General features: G+C 35.8%; 1 protein-coding gene across 1 annotated transcript in view; it reads right to left on the minus strand.

Moving 5' to 3' along the window:
* The window catches only part of LOC118018595 (catenin alpha-3-like), a 1,827,095-nt gene that overhangs the window by 1,623,391 nt on the left and 183,240 nt on the right, over positions 1-20,464 (minus strand). The window contains exon 5 of the mRNA XM_035017231.1: positions 6,516-6,682. Coding sequence (XP_034873122.1) covers positions 6,516-6,682 — 167 coding nt within the window. The remainder of the gene's footprint in view (positions 1-6,515; positions 6,683-20,464) is intronic.

The raw sequence follows: 20,464 nt of genomic DNA on the forward strand, positions 1-20,464 counted from the left end.
AGCAACTGCCTTCAGCTCAGGTCATGATCCCAGGGTCCTGGGATCGAGCCCTGTATCGGGCTCCCTGCTTGGCCAGAAGCCTGCTTCTCCCTGTCCCACTCCCCCTGCTTGTGTTCCTTCTCAAGCTGTCTCTCTCTCTCTCTCTCAATTAAATAAATAAATGAAATCTTCAAAAAAAAAAAAAAACCTGCCAAATCAGGAATTTTTGAGGTACTTAATTATATATCAATTCTGTGTTGGTTGACACTATTTTTCTATCGAGAATTACTCAGTGAACCATGTTTGCACTAGTTGGTGATCTCAGTCTATGTCCTCATATATGCTTGATCATGATGATCATAATTGCATTTTTGGAGGCAGTCTCAGTGGAAAGAAGATAATTTAATAAAGATAAGAAAGCATAAGGAAGTCCGGAAATGTATAGCTACAGACTATCCATCAAGAGTTGAGTAATATCTCATTGCCCTGACATCTAAAGGGAAATATACCACAATAAGGATGAAAAATTCTATAATTGAGGAAAAAAATCATTGTAAGGAAGAAAAGAGTAAGGCCACAAAAGAAGACATTGGGATAGCAGAGAATTTCCTTGGTATTATGTAACAAAAAATAAATTTAAAAATGTAGCAAGGAATTGTGTAAGAGTGTTGGGGGGAGCCCAAAGTGAGCAGAAGATTGCATGAAATAGTAAGATAGAATTGGAAAAGAGAAGAGGCACGCCTTTTTCCATTATATTTCAAACAAGAGCAAGAAATAAAAATATGGCCCACTGCTTTTGAAAGAAGAGTGTGTGTCCAGAAGAAGAAATCTATACCTGCAAAGTTGATGCTCTCCCCCTAAAAAACATCTATAATACATTATTATGTAGTAGGATGTATGTGTATATGTATGTGAGAGAGAAGAGAGATAGCTGACTACAGAATTCTTCTTAGGGAAAAAATTATCCATACTAGCAAAATACCTTAAGGAGTAATTTAAGGTAGAAAGTGATATAGAGAGGGGCACCTGGGTGGCTCAGTCGGTTAAGCATCTACCTTCAGCTCAGGTCATGATCCCAGAGTCCCAGGATGGAGCCCTGCATTGTACTCCCTACTCAGCGGGGAGTCTGCTTCTCCCTCTGCTTCTCACCCCACTCGTGCTCTCACTCTCTCTCTCTCCCAAATAAATAAATTTAAAATCTTTTTAAAAAAAAGGAAGAAAGTGATATATGAGGACAAAAATTAGCAGATAGAAACTGCATTCAAATGAACAGGAATTTTAGGGTGTGAGAGAGAAATAAAGAGAGTAGATGGGGAAAAGGAGGTGAAAGAATAATGAGATAAAGTTGCTAAAGAATTTTGAAGATATCTAATATACAAATTAGAGCCACTTAGAATATAGTGTTATACATAGAAACCCCTCCCTTCTACCTTCCCAAATTTCTATAAGGTTTGCCATATACATAAATATGCCTTGTCTGGGAGTACTGGAGTGTGTGTGTGTGTATGTCAAAATCAAGGGGGAAAGGTCAATTTCCAATTATAGATTAAGATACTATAAAATAGAGATAGGAAGACCATTCGTAAACTAAAGGATTTCAGTGGAAGTAAAAGCTTGGAACCAGAGATGACCCTGAGAATATGAACCCCAGAGAATTTGCAGAAATCTTGGGGAGAACATTATAGTTGATAGGACATAGAATTAGGGTTCAAGCCAATTATATCTGTATCTTAAGGGCAAGGAGATCCCAGCAGACAAGTGATTTACAGCCATAAGTAAGTGGATTATGAGTAATTTAAAAATGAACGTAAAAAAACATAAAAAGAAAAGGAATGAAAGCAAGCAAGGAATGGTCACTTGGAACTCGTATGGGGTTATTAAAAGTAAGTTGTGCCAATCTAACCTCATTTCCTTTATAGCTGGGGTTACTAGCCTGATAAATCTACATCTTGATTTCAGCAAGACCTTTAAGAAAGTGCTTAATGATAAAATAAAGAAACATGGTTTATACAGTAGCCTAATAAAGCGAGTTTGAAGCTCATTTTAACAACTTTATTCAAAATGTGTTAATGTCTGATGTTATTTGAAAGGAAGATCTATCACTGTTTTCCATGCTACTAAATTTTTCATAAATAATCTGTTTTTTAAAAATCTGAAAATGATACCAGGTTAGGAGGTAAAGACAAAATCAAAAGTCAAAAAGATCTGAATGGACTATAACAAAAACCAGAATTAACAGAATTAAATTCAATGAATAGAAATCTAACATCTACCTTTACATATAAAAAGATAAAACTAGTATCAGAGGAAGACCTGAATTGAGTAGGTTGAGTTCAGAGATTTGGAGATTTTAACTGCTCACAAAATCAGTATGAACAAACAGCATGACAAGGCTATCAAAATAAGGTAAGATAATGTTAGATATTAAATCAAAGAGGTAATTCAGTATATTATAGAATGTCACATCAGAGATTTTTTTATTTCAAGATGTTTTGATTTCAATATTTTATGGGAATTACCTATAATCTAGAATATGAACAGAAAAGGATTTACTGAGATGATTTTAGGGACTTCTATTTCTTATATTGACAAATCAGTAATTCAGTCTAATCCTCCTGCTGAAGAAAACTAAGATTGATGAAATATAAAATACTTTATCTTAAAAACATCTAAGAGCTAACAAAACAGGAAGGAATTTCTTGAGATGAGTTCCAGAAAAGGTAATGTTTAGCACACAAAGATAGCCACTCACATTAGAACACAAGATACTCTGAGGAAAAAAACTAGCAAGTCCAGACACTAAACTTTTCAAATTTTAAACATGCTTACCATGTTCAAGTACTTCAATATCAAAGCTGGAAAAACCTCAGCAGGAAACTGAAACTCATACAAGATATGGAAATTTTGAAGTATTCAGAATAGTCTGAAACTGTCATATAAGGGCTCAAGGGTCAAGAAATTTTTAGCATAGGTAAAAGAGACAAATCATAAATAAGTCCTAAGAATAATCATCACTTATTTGAAAAATGCCTTTTCCTACTACCTTGGTTCTATGTTGCTCAAGAAAGCAAAACTAGAAGCAGTGAATGGAAATAGCAGGAAGGCAGCTTTAAGCTCAGTTTGAGAAAAACGTCTCTAACAATTAGAACTGTCCAAAGTCAGGTTCACTGTCTCACAGAATTGAGACTGTTATTACCGTTAGACACTTGTGTATTGCACATTGTATTGTAGGAAGGAGTCTAATCTACATCCATAGGATATTAGACTATAAGGGCCCTGACGTTTCTCCTCTATAATTTTTTAATCCAAGTAGAAATTTAATATAACCATAAATATTATTAGAAATACAGAAATATTCCATGGGGCTCCAGAGTGGCTTAGTCAGTTAAGCATCCGACTCCTGATCTCAACTCAGGTCTTGATCTCAGGGTCGTGGGTTCAGGCCTCACACTGGACTCCACAATGAGCTTGGAGCCTACTTAAAAAAAAGAAAAAGAAATATTCTAAACCACTATTTCCCAAAGTATGGCTGAGAAAGTTCCAGGATTAACATATTATAAAAGAGTCCTAAGGTTAAAAAATTGGGGAAACTCTGGGTTAAGCAAAATTAAATACATTTCTTTGCTTCAATATTTATCACCAACTTTATTTTTTTTATTTTTTTTTAATGTAAGCAGAAACTCATTTCTTTTTTATTGTTATGTTAATCACCATACATTACATCATTAGTTTTTGATGTAGTGTTCCATGATTCATTGTTTGCGTATAACACCCAGTGCTCTATGCAGTACGTGCCCTCTTTAATACCCATCACCAGGCTAACCCACCCCCCCACCCACCTCCCCTCTAGAACTCTCAGTTTGTTTCTCAGAGTCCATCGTCTCTCATGGTTCATCTCCCCCTCTGATTTTCCCCCCTTCATTCTTCCCTTCCTGCTATCTTCTTCTTCTTCTTTTTTTTTTTTAACATATAATGGATTATTTGTTTCAGAGGTACAGGTCTGTGATTCAACAATCTTACACAATTCACAGCACTCACCATAGCACATACCCTCCCCAGTGTCTATCACCCAGCCACCCCATCCCTCCCCCACCCCACCACTCCAGTAACCCTCAGTTTGTTTCCTGAGATTAAGAATTCCTCATCAGTGAGGTCATATGATACATGTCTTTCTCTCATTGACTTATTTCGCTCAGCATAATACCCTCCAGTTCCATCCACATCATTGCAAATGGCAAAATTTCATTCCTTTTGATGGCTGCATAATATTCCATTGTATATCTATACCACTTCTTTTTTTTTTAAGATTTTATTTATTTATTTGACAGAGAGAGACACAGCGAGAGAGGGAAAACAAGCAGGGGGAGTGGGAGAGGGAGAAGCAGGCTTTCCGCCAAGCAGGGAGCCCAAAGCTGGGCTCGATCCCAGGACCCTGGGATCATGACCTGAGCTGAAGGCAGACGCTTAACGACTGAGCCACCCAGGCACCCCTATACCACTTCTTCTTTATCCATTCATCTGTCATTTGACATCTTGGCTCTTTCCATAGTTTGGCTATTGTGGACATTGCTGTTATAAACATCGGGGTGCACTTACCCCTTCGGATCCCTACATTTGTATCTTTGGGGTAAATACCCAGTAGTACAATTGCTGGATCATATGGTAGCTCAACTCTATGGTCAACTAATCTTTGACAAAGCAGGAAAGAATACCTAATGGAAAAAAGACAGTCTCTTCAACAAATGGTGTTGGGAAAATTGGACAGCCATATCCAGAAGAATGAAACTGGACCATTTTCTTACAGCATACACAAAAATAGACTCAAAATGGATGAAAGACCTAAATGTGAGACAGGAGTCCATCAAAATCCTAGCGGAGAACACAGCCACAGGCAGTGTTCTTTGCCCTTGGCCACAGCAACTTCTTACGAGACATGTCTCCAGAGGCAAGGGCACAAAATCAAAAATGAACTATTGGGACTTCATCAAGTTAAAAACCTTCTGCACAATGAAGGAAACAATCAAAAAAACTAAAAGGAAACCTACAGAATGAAAGAAGATATTTGCAAATGACATATCTGATAAAGAGTATCCAAAATCTATAAAGAACTTATCAAACTGAACACCCAAAAAACAAATAATCCAATTAAAAAATGGACAGAAGACATGAATAGACATTTTTCCAAAGAAGACATGCAGATGGCCAACAGACACATGAAAAGATGCTCAACATCACTCATCATCAGGGAATACAAATCAAAACTATAATGAGCTATCCCTTCACACCTGTTGGAATGACTAAAATCAACAACTCAAGAAACAACAGGTGTGGGCAAGAATGCAGAGAAAGGGGAACACTCCTGCACTGTTGGTGGTAATGCAAACTGGTGCAGCCACTGTGGAAAACATTATGGAAGTTCCTCAAAAAGTTAAAAATAGAATCACCCTATGATCCAGCAATTGCACTATTAGGTACTTAGCCAAAGAATACAAAAATACAGATTCGAAGGGATACATGCACCCCAATGTTTATAGCAGCATTATCAACAATAACCAAATAATGGGAAAGCCCAAACGTCCATCAACTAATGAATGGATAAAGAAGTTGTGGTGTGTCTGTATGTATATATATATATGGTGTGGTGTGTCTGTATATATATATACATACAAAAGAATATAACTCAGCCAAAGGAAAAATGAACTCTTGGCATGTGCAACAATATGGATGAAACTAGAGAGTATTATGCTAAATGAAATAAGTCAGTCAAAGAAAGACAAATACCATATGATTTCACTCATACATGGAATTTCAGAAACAAAACAAATGAACAAAGGGGGAAGAAAGAGAGAGAGAGGCAAACCAAGAAACAGAGTCTTAACTGAAAAGAACAAAAACTGAAGAGAACAGAGGGGTGGGGGGGGGAATATGGCTGAAATAGGTAATGGGGATTAAGAAGTGCACTTGTTAAAAAAAAAAAAAAGGAGTGCACTTGTTGTGATGAGTACCAGGTATTGTATGTAAGTGCTGAATCACTAAATTGTATGCCTGAAACTAATATTACACATATGTTAACTGGAATTTAAATAAAAACTTTTTAAAAATTTAAAATTTTTAAATTTTTAAAAATGAAACAATTGAATAAACAAAGTAACTTCTGGCTTTGTTCTTTTAAGTAGACAAGAGTTGCACAATTGAATCATCTTCTACTGGGTGACATTAAGAAATGAGGGTGAGGACGCCTGGGTGGCTCAGTTGGTTAAGCGACTGCCTTCGGCTCAGGTCATGATCCTGGAGTCCCTGGATCGAGTCCCGCATCGGGCTCCCTGCTCGGCAGGGAGTCTGCTTCTCCCTCTGACCCTCCCCCCTCTCATGTGCTCTCTCTCATTCTCTCTCAAATAAATAAATAAAATCTTTAAAAAAAAAAAAAAGAAAAAGAAATGAGGGTGAGGCTGCATGCACTAGGATTGATGCCAGTTTCAGAAAATGGAATTAGAAGTGAGAACAATGCCAAGGTAAACAAGCCATCTTTTACTTACAGCTGACACGTGCTGCAAGAGACACATGACATCTATCATGTCTGCAAGGATGAGGAGTCTGGTAACTGCAGCCAACAAGGCACGGGCAGCTTGAACCACAGCCTCCCTTTTGGGGAGATAACAGGGATCATCTGCAAATCTCTCAGCTGATACTTTCAGAGCTTCACCTGAAAAACACAACCCAAAATAATATACTTTAAGTTTCAGCTATACCAGTTTAAGCATTTATCATCCTAATTCCAAGTACATTCCATGACTAAGCATAATATTAAAATAGTGTCTGTTGACATTAGAATACTGTCTCTTAATAAACAATGAAGTTTAAAATTGACACTTGTTTTTAATAAATGCTCTGGAGTTTAAGAAGCATGGTAACATTTTCCTGCAAGAGAACTGTGCTCAATTGACTAGCAACATCTAGTAAAATTGCTGTCAACTTCTGCATTTGCTGAATCTCATTTGTTGTAAAAGTTTCATTACTACAACTTCAGTTGGAAACAATCTTGTTTATAAAAATAAGGTAAATCTTCATTGAGTTACTTTCCAAGTCAGTGTTAGAAAAGAACAGGACAGTAACTCTCTGATAAAAGTTTAACATAGGCAGATTTATCCTAAACTGTCAATATAATAACCTACATCATGAACTTAGTCACAGAAATTATATATCATAGTACATAACTGTTAGAAAAATATGCCTAAAATTTTTAAGATTTTTCATTGAAAATACATCTTAAGATAAAAACAATGTGTACTCATTCATTTTTAAAAGTTCACAGTTCAAGGAGTCCAAGATGGCAGAGGAGTGAGAGACCTTAGTTTCTTCTGGTCCAAGGAATTCAGCTAGATAGGTATCAAACCATTCTGAACACCTGCAAACTCAACCAGAGGTCTAAGAAAAGAATACCTGCAACTCTACAAATAGAAAAGACACACTAGACATACAACCACTTTCTGAAAGAATGACAAGATGGAAAAACTCAGCTCAAAAAAGAGAACAAGAGGCAGTACTGACTGCCAGGGACCTAATCAGTTTGATATAAGATTTCCAGAATAATGATTATAAAGATACTAGCTGGGGTTGAAAAAAATACTAAAAAGACACTAGAGAATCCCTTTCTGGAGAAATAAAAGAACTAAAATCTAAACAACTGAAATCAAAAAGGCTATTAAGGAGATGCAATCAAAAATAGAGGCTCTAACTGCTAGAATAAATTAGGCAGAAGAGAGAATTAGTGGTATAGAAGACCAAATGATGGAGAATAAAGAAGCTGAGAAAAAGAGAGCTAAACAACTACTAGATCACGAGGGGAGAATTCAAGAGATAACTGATACTATAAAGCAAAACAATATTAGAACAATTGGGATCCCAGAAAAAGAGGGGGGGGCAGAAGGTATATTGGAGCAAATTATAACAGAGAACTTTCCTAAGCTGGGGAAGGAAACAGACAATCAAGTCGAGGAGCCACAGAGAGCCCACCTCAAAATCAATAAAAATAGGTCAACACCCCGACATATAATAGTGAAACTTGCAAATCTCAGAGACAAAGAAAATCCTGAAAGTAGCTTGGGACAAGAAGTCCTTAACCTGCAAGCGTAGAATCATTAGACTGGCAGTAGACCTATCTACAGCCTGGGCAGGCCAGAAAGGACTGGCATGATAAATTCAGGGTGCTAAATGAGAAAAATATGCAGCCAACATTATTTCATCCAGCTAGGATGTCATTCAAAATAGGAGAGATAAAAAGCTTCCAGGACAAACAGAAACCAAAAGAATTTGTGATCACTAAATCAGCCCTGCAAGAAATACTAAAGGGGATCCTTTAAGTGAAGGGAGAGCCCAAAAGTAACATAGACTGGAAAGGAACAGAGACAACATACAAAAACAGTGACTTTATGGTAATACAAAGGCACTAAATTCATATCTTTTAATAATTACTCAATGTAAATGGGCTAAATGCCCCAATCAAAAGACACATGGTATCAGACTGGATGAAAAAGCAAAACCCATCGATATGCTTCCTGGAAGAGACTCATTTTAGACCCAAATATACCTCCAAATTTAAAGTGAGGGGGTGGAAAACCATTTATCATGCTAATGGACATCAAAAGAAAGCTGGGCAACTCTTATATCAGACAAATTAGATTTTAAACCAAAGACCGTAATAAGAGATGAGGAAGGAGAGGAAGGATACTATATCACAATTAAAGGGTCTGTCCAACAAGAAGATCTAACAACTGTAAATATTTCTGCCCCTAACATGGGAACAGCCAATTATATAAACCAATTAATAACAAAATTAAATAAACAGATCAATAATAATACAATAATAATCGGGGATTTTAACACCCCACTCACTTCAATGGACAGATCATCTAAGCAGAAGATCAATAAGCAAACAAGGCTTTGAATGACACACTGGACCAGATGGATGTCACAGAAATATTCAGGGTATTCCATCCTAAAGCAACAGAATACACTTTCTTCTTGAATGCACAGGGAACAGTCTCCAGAATAGATCACATATTGGATCACAAATCAGGTCTCCTATGTTTATATGTATAAATTTATATATGTAGATTTATATGTATGTTTTAATGTATTTTATAAATATATTCACATATTCATATATATTAATATATAAAGAAAGATTTTCTGTCATAAGAAAAGAGACACTTCCTATGTTATAAATGGAACATACAGTAGATATAGGTATAGATCCTTTTCACAAATATTATCATACTATAAAAACTTTCTACAATTTGTTTCTTCACTTATCAATTTATTTTCTTTTCACATTGGCATATAAATGACCAGGAAACATTAAAGTATTCACAGTAATTAGCCATGTGGGTTCTGATGCTGTTCTGCTTCAGTATCTGTCCTACAATCTCAGACAAGTCACTTTACTTCTTTATATTTTCCCTGGTAAATGGAGCTAATAATAACAATACCTATGAAAATTAAATAAGACGAGCTTAGTAAAGACTTGATTAGCTGTTGTCATTCTTTTAATTATTTTTAATACTTGAATAAAGTTACATCTTATTGATCTACTATAATTTATTTTACTAGGCCTCTATTAAACACATAGATCATTTCCAAATTTTTCCTATTTGAAACAGTACTGCAAAGATTGACACATATCTTTGCATACATGAACAAACTTAGTTGGAGGATAAATTCTTAAAAGTAGAACTGCTGGGGTGCCTGGGTGGCTCAGTCGGTTAAGCAGTTGCCTTCAGCTCAGGTCATGATCCCAGGGTCTTGGGATCAAGCCCCACATCAGGCTCCCTGCTCAGTGAGAGCCTGCTTCTCCCTCTCCCTCTGCCAGCCACTCTGCCTACTTATGCACTCTGTCTCTCTGTCAAGCAAATAAATAAAATTTTTTTTTTTTAAAAAGTAGAACTGTTAAGTCCAGAGGCAAATGAATTTTAAGTTTTGATACATATTGCCAAAAAATTCTCCAAAACACAGCCATCTCACCAACAATATATTAAAGGGCCTGTCTTATCTACTCTACTCCATGAATATTTTAGTTTTTATTTATTCATGAACTTTACCATAATAAAAATGAAATGAATTATTTTTATTAAATATAACAAAGAATAGTGTTCCTTATAATGGACAAAGCCTGTGAAGAGGGTCTGAGACTGTCTCAACAATATATCATATTTAGTTCTCTTAGCAATATCAAGTTAGGAAGTCAGACTATTAAGTCAGACACTTAAGATCAAATTCTTATTTGCCTCTTCTAGCTCTGAGACCTTGGATGCTTAAATACTTACAGTGTCCTCCTCTAAAGAAAAGGGATAAAAATATTACTTATCTCACAGTGTTTCTGGGATGATTAAATGAGATATAATTCATAATACATATTTAGCACCATATCTGAATATGGAAAGCAGTCAACAAATAGCTGTTATTTCTCAGGAAATTTCTAGTAGGTAAATTTTTAAGTGTGGAAGTTTCCCTTCCATTTCTATTTTGGGTAACAGTTTCAGAGGAATAGGTATTAACTCTTCTTTATATGTTTGGTAGAATTCCCCTGGGCTGCCATATGGCCCTGGACTTTTGTTTGTTGGGAGATTTTTGATTACTGATATAACGTCTTTGCTGGTTATGGGTCTATTCAAATTTTCTGTTTCTTCCTGTTTCGGTTTTGGTAGTTTATATATTTCTAGGAATTTATCCATTTCTTCCAGATTGCCTAATTTGTCGGCATATAGTTGCTCATAATCTTCTATTGTTTATATTTCTGTAGTGTTGATTGTGATCTCTCCTCTTTTATTCATGATTGTATTTATTTGGGTCCTTTCTCTTTTCTTTTTGATAAGTCTGGCTATGGGTTTATCAATTTTATTAATTCCTTCAAAGAACCAAATCCTAGGTTCATTGATCTGTTCTACTGGGGGTTTTTTTCTATATCATTTATTTCTGCTCTAATCTTTATTATTTCCATTCTTCTGCTGGCTGTAGGCTTTATTTGCTGTTCCTTTTCTAGCTCCTTTAGGTTTAATGTCAGGTTGTGTATTTGATACTTTTCTTGCTTCTTGATGTAGGACTGTACTTCCCTCTTTAGACGAGCCTATCTTCAACTCTAAATCAAAAGACTAATGAGAGTCACACCAGTCAGAATTGGCTAAAACAACACAAGAAATAACAGATGTTGGCGAGGATGCAGAGAAAGTGGAATCCTCTTACACTGCTAGTGGGAATGTTGGTGGGAGTGCAATCACTCTGGAAAATAGTATGGAGGTTCCTCAAAGTTAAAAATAGAACTACCCCATGATCCAACAATAGCACTACTAGGTATTTACCCAAAGGATACAAAAATACTAATTCAAAGAAATACATGCACCCCGATGTTTATAGCAGCATTATCAACAATAGCCAAATTATGGAAAGAACCCAAACGTCCATGGACTGATGAATGGATACGGAAGAGGTGGAAGGGAGGAGATAAGATGCAGAGCAGTAAGGGGACCCTAGGCTTCCCTCAGCCCTTGAACACAGCTAGAGCAACATCAAATCATTTTGAACAACTAGAAAATCAATCTGAGGGCTAAGAAAACAATCTGCACAATTGGTGGAAGAGAAAGTAGCAGATGCGAGGTTCAAGAGATGTGAACTGGGGAAGAGAAAAGCCACGGTGCCACAGAGAGGAGGGATCCCTTTGTGTAGAGAGAAGTCAAGGAAAGAGGGAGAGAGCAAGAGCAAGAGCAACAAGTAGGGTTTGTACAAGAGAGATAAACCTAGACATAATGACCAGATGGAGTAATTCTCCCCAAAAGAAAGATCAAGAAATAACAACCAGGGATTTGCTCAAAACAGATATAAGCAACATATCTGAATAAGAATTTAGAACAAAAGTCATAAGAATACTAGCTTGGCTAAAAAGAAGCATAGGAGACACCAGAAAAACCCTGGCTGCAGAGATAAAATACTTAAAAACTAGTCAGGCTGAAATAAAAAGTGCTATAACTGAGATGCAAAACCACCCGGATATAATCACAATGAGGATGGAAGAAACAGAGGAATGAATAGGTGCTATAGAAGATAAAATTATAGAAAATAATGAAGGGGAAAAGGAAGAAAGAAAACTATTAGATCACAAATAGAGACTTAGGGAACTCATTGATTCCACAAAGCACAATAATATCCATATCATAGGAGTCCCAGAAGAAGAAGAGTAAGAAAAAGTGACAGAAGGTATATTTGAACAAATTGTAACTGAGAATTTCCCTAATCTGGGGAAGGAAACAGGCATTCAAGTCCAAGAGACACAGAGAACTCCCCTCAAAATCAACAAACACAGGTCAACACAAAGACATATCACGGTGAAATTTGCAAAATACAAAGATAAAGAGAGAATTATGAAAGCAGCTAGGGACAAAAGGTCTTTAACCTACAAGGGTAGAAACCTAAGGTTAGCAGCAGACCTGTCCACAGAAATTTGGCAAGTCAGAAGAGAGTAACATGGTATATTCAACGTGCTAAATGGGAAAAAATATGGAGGCAAGAATACTATATCCAACAAGGCTGTCATTCAGAATAGGAGGAGAGAGGGGTGCCTGGGTAGATCAGTCAGTTAAGCATCTGACTTTGGCTCAGGTCATGATCTCAGGGTCCTGGGATTGAGCCCCACATGGGGCTCCTTGCTCATGGGGAGTCTGCTTCTCCCTCTTCCTCTGCCCCTCCCCTCACGTGCATGCACGTGCACTCTCTCTCTCTCTCTAATAAGTAAAATCTTTAAAAACATAAATTGTTATTTAAAAAAAAGAATAGAAGGAGTGATAAAGAGTTCCAAAACAAGCAAAAACTAAAGGAGTTTATGAACACCAAACTAGCTCTGCAAGAAATATTAGGGGGGACCCTATGAGTGGGAAAGAGAGACCAAAAGCAACAAAAACTGGAAAGGAACAGAGATAATCTATAGAACAGCAAATTTATAGGTAGTACAATAGCACTAAAATCATGTCTATCAAAAATTATTCTGAGTGTAAATGGACTAAGTGCTCCAATCAAAAGACACAGGGTATCAGAATGGATAAAAAAACAAGACCCATCAATATGCTACTTATAAGAGATGCATTTTAGACCCAAACACACCTCCAGATTGAAAGGGAGGGGGTGAAGAACCATCGATCATGCTAATGGACATCAAAAGAAAGCCTGAGTTGATGGACATTGGGGAGGGTGTGTGTTGTGGTGAGTGCTGTGTATTGTGTAAAACTGATGAATCACAGACCTGCACCCCCGAAACAAATACATTATATGTTAATAAGAAAATATATATATAATAAATAAGTAAATAAGTTCCAGCTGCTTAAAAAAAGAAGAAAGCCTAAGTAGCTGTACTTATATAAGACAAACTAGACTTTAAACCAAAGACTAATAAGAGATGAAGAAAGGCAGTATATCATAATAAAAGGGTTTACCCAACAAAAAGATCTAACAATTATAAATATTTATGGCCCAAATCGGGAGGACCCAAATATATAAATCAATTAATAACTACCATAAAGACACTCATTGATAATAATACAGTAATAGTAAGGGACTTCAACACCCCACTTACAACAATGGACAGATCATCTGAGCAGATCAATAAGGAAACAATGGCTTTGAATGATACACTGGACCAGATGGACTTAACAGATATATTCAGAGCATTTCATCCTAAAGCAGCTGAACACACATTCTTTTTGACTGCATGTGGATCATTCCCCAGAATAGATCACACACTGGGTCACAAATCAGCCCTCAACAAGTATAAAAAGATTGAGATCATACCATTTATATTTTCAGACCACAATGCTATGAAACTTGATGTCAACCACAAGAAAAAATTTGGAAAACCACAAGAAAAAATTTGGAAAACCACAAATAAATGGAGATTAATGAACATCCTATTAAGGAATGAATGGGTTAACCAAGAAATTAAAAAAGAAATAAAGACAACACATGGAAGCAAATGAAAATGAAAACACAACTGTTCAAAATCTTTGGGATGCAGCAAAAGCAGTCCTAAGAGGAAAGTATATAGCAATACAAGCCTTTCTGAAGGAACAAGAAAGGTCTCAAATACACAACCTAACCCTACACCTAGAGGAGCTGGAGAAAGAACAGCAAATAAAGCCTAAACCCAGCAGGAGAAGAGAAATAGTAAAGATGAGAGCAGAAATCAATGAAATAGAAACCAAAAGAACAGTAGAACAGATCAATGAAACTAGGAGCTGGTTCTTTGAAAGAATTAACAAAATTGATAAGCCCCTTACTGGACTTATCAAAGAGAAAAGAGAAAGGACCCAAATAAATAAAATCATAAATGAAAGAGGAGAGATCACAACCAACACCACAGAAATACAAACAATTATAAGAGAATATTATATGCCAACAAATTGGGCAATCTGGAAGGAACGCATTCCTGGAAACATATAAACTACCAAAACTGAAGCAGGAAGAAACAAAATTTGAATAGATCCATAACTATCAAAGACATTGCATCAGTCATCTCCCAACAAACAAAAGTCCAGGACCATATGTCTTCCCAGGGGAATTCTACCAAACACTGAAGAAGAATTAATACCTATTCTTTTGAAGATTTTCCAAAAAATAGAAATGGAAGGAAAACTTCCACACTCATTCTATGAGGCCAGCACTACCTTGATTCTAAAACCAAAGACCCCACTAAATAGGAGAATTACAGACCAATATCCATGATGAACATAGATCCAAAAATTCTCAACAAAATACTAGCAAATCTAATCCAACAGTACATTAAAAGGATTATTCACCACAGTCAAGTGGTATTTATTCCAGGCCTGCAGGAGTGGTTCAGTATTTACAAATCAATCAACGCAATATACCACATTAATAAAAGAAAGTATAAGAACCATATGATCCTCTCAATAGATACAGAAAAAGCATTTGACAAAATACAGCATCCTTTCTTGATAAAAACCCTCAAGAAAGTAGGGATAGAAGGAACATACCTCAGCATCATAAAGGACATATATGAAAGACCCACAGGTCTGCTTCTCCCTCTCCCACTCCCCCTGCTTGTGTTCCCTCTCTCACTGTGTCTCTCTCTGTCAAATAAATAAATAAAAATCTTTATGTGTAAAAAAAAAAAAAAAGACCCACAGATAATACCATCCTCAATGGGGAAAAACAGAGCTTTTCCCCTAAGGTCAGGAACATGACAGGGATGCCCACTATCACCACTGATGTTTAACATAGTACTGGAAGTCCTAGGCTCAGCAATCAGACAACAAAAAGAAATAAAGGCATCCAAATTGGCAAGGAAGAAGTCAAACTTTCACTCTTCACGGACAACATGATACTCCATATAGAAAACCTGAAAGACTCCACCAAAAAACTTCTAGAACAGATACATGAATTCAGCAAAGTTGCAGAATACAAAATTAATGTACAGAAATCTGTTGCATTACTATACACCATTAATGAAGCAGCAGAAAGGGAAATCAAGGAATTGATCCCATTTACAATTACACCAAGCCCACAGGATACCTGGAATAAACCTACCCAAAGAGGCAAACTATCTGTACACTAAATATGTAAATGAACATTATTCAACTTTCCTTAAGAAACATATGTTGTTCCCTATATAATACAGCTCCATCCTAGGCATCCAAGATATAGAGATTGATGCAATGAAATTTTGCAGCCCAGTAATTTCACAAATGAGAGCTAACAAACACTGATACAATCTAAGCAGGGCTCAAGCAGAGACCTGTACAAAGTACTAAGAGGCATAGAGAAGGACCCACCTTAGCCTGAGGTGTCAGAAGACGCAGAGAGAAATGTTCAAGGTAAGAGCAACATGTTCCAGCTATTTATTATCAAACATAGCTGGTTTATATAATTTAGCCATTTCACTGTCAAATTGTCTTGTATCAGGAAAAAATTGGCTATTTTCCTAATAGAAAAAAAGTACAAATCCCTATTACTTTACATATGTTATAAAGTCTACACATGAGGAGTCTATTCTTTAGAAATATCATTCCCAATCTTTTAATCCTTTTACTCTGAAGTTTAATGAATAGGAAATTTCAACTTTAAAATACATACAAATAAAGAACTATATCTTTCCTTCAAGAAATCCCACTTCATAAAAGCAACTTGCTAAAGCTCTTGAAAATACCCCAAGAACTTGGTTCAGGTTTTTAATCTTCAAAAAAAAAATGAGTTATGAAAATGCCTGCTTGAATAGTGTACTGAAGTATATATAAAGATATATACAGGTATATCTTGTACATATGTAAGTGTAATATGTGAAAACATCTGAATATACAAAAATCTGATATATAAAAAGTTTATATGATCATATAAATAAACTCCAGAAGTAAAAAAAGAAAAGTTATTGGCTTTATAAATAGACACATTACAAAATATTCTTCACTTCATAAAAGATACTTGCATGGTTCTTTTAAATAGCAAGTTCCTTTGCCAGATTCAAAAGTACAACTACACTTTCTAAAACTGATTGTATTGATTATAAACTTCAAAACCAAGAAAACGCTGTATAAGCAAAACATCCAGAGGAGAAAGGGGAACAACCAAAATGAAAAGGAGCAAACACGAAAGATCGAATTTCCTCCAACTTTTATAATGAACATTATATTTATTATTCAATTAAGATTTCTAGTATATGTGTCTGGCTACCCTTCTGTGTTTTAATATACCATACCATGTAACATGCAGTAATGTGTATTAATTGATTCAATATATAATACCATACTCCAGTATAATGGAGTTCCCAGGCTAAGACTGGGCACTAGGGGTTTGGTTTTATTTGTTTTTAATTGGGAAATAGCCGGGGTGCCTGGGTGGCTCAGTCGTTAAGCGTCTGCCTTCGGCTCAGGTCATGATCTCAGGGTCCTGGGATCGAGCCCCGCTGCTCCCTGCTCGGCAGGAGGCCTGCTTCTCCCTCTCCACTCCCCCTGCTTGTGTTCCCTCTCTCGCTGTATCTCTCTCTGTCAAATAAATAATCTTTAAAAAAAAAAAAAAAATTGGGAAACAGCCATTTGAATTTAAAAACTCCTAAAAGGTAGGAGGCTGAATTTAACTGTGGAGCAGATAGATTTTTTTTTTTTTGGCAGAGAAAAGAGGATGACTTCAACTAGGTCCTAAACTTACACAGATTTTTTTCTCTAAAAAAAAAAACAGGGGCGCCTGGGTGGCTCAGTCGTTAAGCGTCTGCCTTCGGCTCAGGTCATGATCCCAGGGTCCTGGGATCGAGCCCTGCATTGGGCTCCCTGCTCAGCGGGAAGCCTGCTTCTCCCTCTCCCACTCCCCCTGCTTGTGTTCCCTCTCTCGCTGTCTCTCTCTCTGTTGAAAAATAAATAAAATCTTAAAAAAAAAAAAAAAAAAGACCTTGTTTACAATGTTTGAGAGTTTTTACTGCAAGGGGCAAAAGTGTTTTGTATATCAAAGGAAAACCTTATCGTGGCAGAGCCAAAGGCCAAAATGCTAGCCACTGCTGTGTGGACTCAAGCTTGAAAGCTACAAGAATATCAGCAGCAGCTACAAGGACATCAGCAAGACCTATGGACTCAGAATATAGCTGCATACAGTAGCCACTGTAAAATACTGGCTGTGTTTTATTTCCCTTTCATTATCTCCAAAATCCCAGTAAAGTCTTACTACAAGGTATAATTTGGTTCCAGCCAAAGCAGAGTAACTAAACCAGATTTCTTTCCCACCTGAAATGGACAAAATAGATGAAAGAACAGTTGTGAAGGCACTGGGCATCCAGCAATAAAGGACAGCAATCTTTGAAAAATGGGAAGCAAGCAACATGAGCCCTTTGATAGCCCTTGCTTATTGCCTTGAGAGACTTTCCAGGCCACAGACAGGAAGGGAAAATTAAGACAGCCTGACAAACTCTCTGAGCTGAAGAGACAGAACTAAAGGTCCACAGAGATTATGGCAGCTAAAGTACACAGAACAGAGAATAAGAAAGAAGAGAGATATACAGAGAGAACTCCAAAGATTTGCAGAAGCCCCCTCTTGAGTATTCAGCTGAATACTAATCAATGCATACATGGGAAGAAACTATCTAAGGCTAGGAAAAAAAGCTATTGAAAAGGATTTAAGGTAACTAGTTGGCACTCACACAGCGCTGGAAATAGTGTTTGTTCCCACCACCAGAATGGAAAACTTGATGACTTATGGGATACGGGGTAGAGTACATAGAAGAGCCTTGCCTCAATAGCAGGGAATAATTAGCCCTAGACTGAGCATTGCCCCAGTACCCCCTAACAAAGGAATTCAGAGAAAGCAGAATTTCTACCCTCAAGGCATTAATCATACATCAGAGCATAGCTGTGGCCAGCTAATGGCAACAGGAGGACAGCATGTTGAGTTAACTAAAGTAAAAGGTCATAGGCAACCTGGCACTGAGTCCTGCACCATTGAGAACAATCAAAATGAGCTGGGAAATATTTTGATATGGCTAATTCTATAAAATTATGGATGTTTATAAAATATAAAATGTGATGGGGATCATTTCTATAAAACTGAAGGAAACATTTCCTCACATCATAGTTAGGATATAGTAGAAACTCTAAGACCTTCTCTTAACCATCTCTCTAGATTCATCAACTCTTTTTATTCCCTCTCAAACATATTAATGATCCCTCCTTCCTGCTCAATACCAAAGGATTATCTCAAGTATCCTGGAGTTCTTCTGCTCCCACTAATTGAAGTATACCAAGAGCCTATCAGGAAAAAAAAAAAAAGACTCAGTTTGTTCCATAACCTTTACATGTCAGTTGTAATTATAATTATGTAATTTTAATGGATATATAAGCTTATCAGGTAATAGTATAAGAAAAGATCTGTTATTTCTTTGAAAATTAATTTAAATGCTTGGAGACAATAAAAATGAGTTACAAAAATTGTCAAATTGAGTCTGGATGAAAAAAATGGTAAAAGTGGGGGCAAAGTGAAGGAGAAAATTATAAAATATCAAGAAGGATTATTCAGTTTGGTAGCTTCTCAACTGTCATTAAGTTCTCTTCCATAAAGACACCAAAACTGGAAATCTTACTCAATGTACTTTGGGTGCTGTTTAGGCAAAAAGAATTGTATGAGATTCAATCAACAGACCTATACTAAAAATGGGAGTTGGCCCAACATCAAGAAATTAGCTAACATTTATATTTCACCCATTAAGATAAAATAAAATATTTAAGGAGTGTGTCTATGTGTAGAAAAATAAATGAACTTTTCAACTCCAATAATGAGAACAAACATATCTTAAAGCAAATATTGTGTTGTATTGTAAAACACTGGAAATAGCTTAAATTGCAATTTTACTTAGGCAAACTTGAATTTTACATTTATATGTAAAAATACATTAGTTCACACAAAAATATTAATGCTTTTTATGTGTAAAATATTTTACACAATATATCTATAAACTGTCCATATAATAAATTTCAATATAAAGGGAGCTTTTAAAATAGGGCTAATTAATGACACTTCAAAATTCTGAGAGAATGATGAATTACTTCTAAAAGTTGCCTTTTAGACAATTATAATGACAAAATAATTTCATGTCATATGTAAAATTGATGATAATTTTAAGGTAATAAAATATATAAAATATCTAAGATTATAATTCCTATATTATCTCCAAGTATTATGAGTATCATGTATTTAAAGCTATTTATAGTAAAACAAAGTGACAAGAACACATAGCTATCCATATTTTACAATGAACAATATAAAAAGATAATAGTATGGATTTACAACTTAATTAAATAGTCAAACTTTGACTGGAACAGCTTCCCATAATTGCTATCTATTGCATTTATTTCCAAACACCCTATTGATTAATATGCCACCAATAAACATTTCTTTAATATTATTCTTGATGTCAATTTAATTCTTTTGAAGGGAAAAACTAAATCTTACAACTAATATGTCAGACTAAAGTTAACTATCCATTATTTTTTCCAATATTTCATTTTCTCCCTAAGTATGAGCAAGCTTGGTTTATTATATTATGCTGAATTAGCAATGATTTCTATCTTTGATTTTTTTCATATCTGGTAAAAAAAAAATCTCATTATCATGCTTTGAAATTAGGAATGACAATATTATCATTTTTTTCTAAAAAATGATACCTAACCTTTACAAAGGGCTCATTCACTTATACAACAAATATTCATTCAGCAATACAGTATGCAAAGCACTATGAAGTATACAATGATGACTAAAGCATGGTCTCTGCCAGGTATCCCCAAGTAGGAAAACAAACTATTTCAATGAGTGGTTGTAAATGTCAGCATCTTCAGATATATTCCTATATAGTATAATAAAACAGAATTCCACAGCACCTACTCAAAAAAAAATACATACACATGATAATAATCCTCAATATGCACAATTCCTAAAGCTTTCACTAGTATTTTAT

Source organism: Mirounga leonina, unplaced genomic scaffold (genome assembly GCF_011800145.1).
Source record: "Mirounga leonina isolate KUSES-001 unplaced genomic scaffold, KU_Mleo_1.0 Mir_107, whole genome shotgun sequence".
NCBI classification, from domain to species: domain Eukaryota; kingdom Metazoa; phylum Chordata; class Mammalia; order Carnivora; family Phocidae; genus Mirounga; species Mirounga leonina.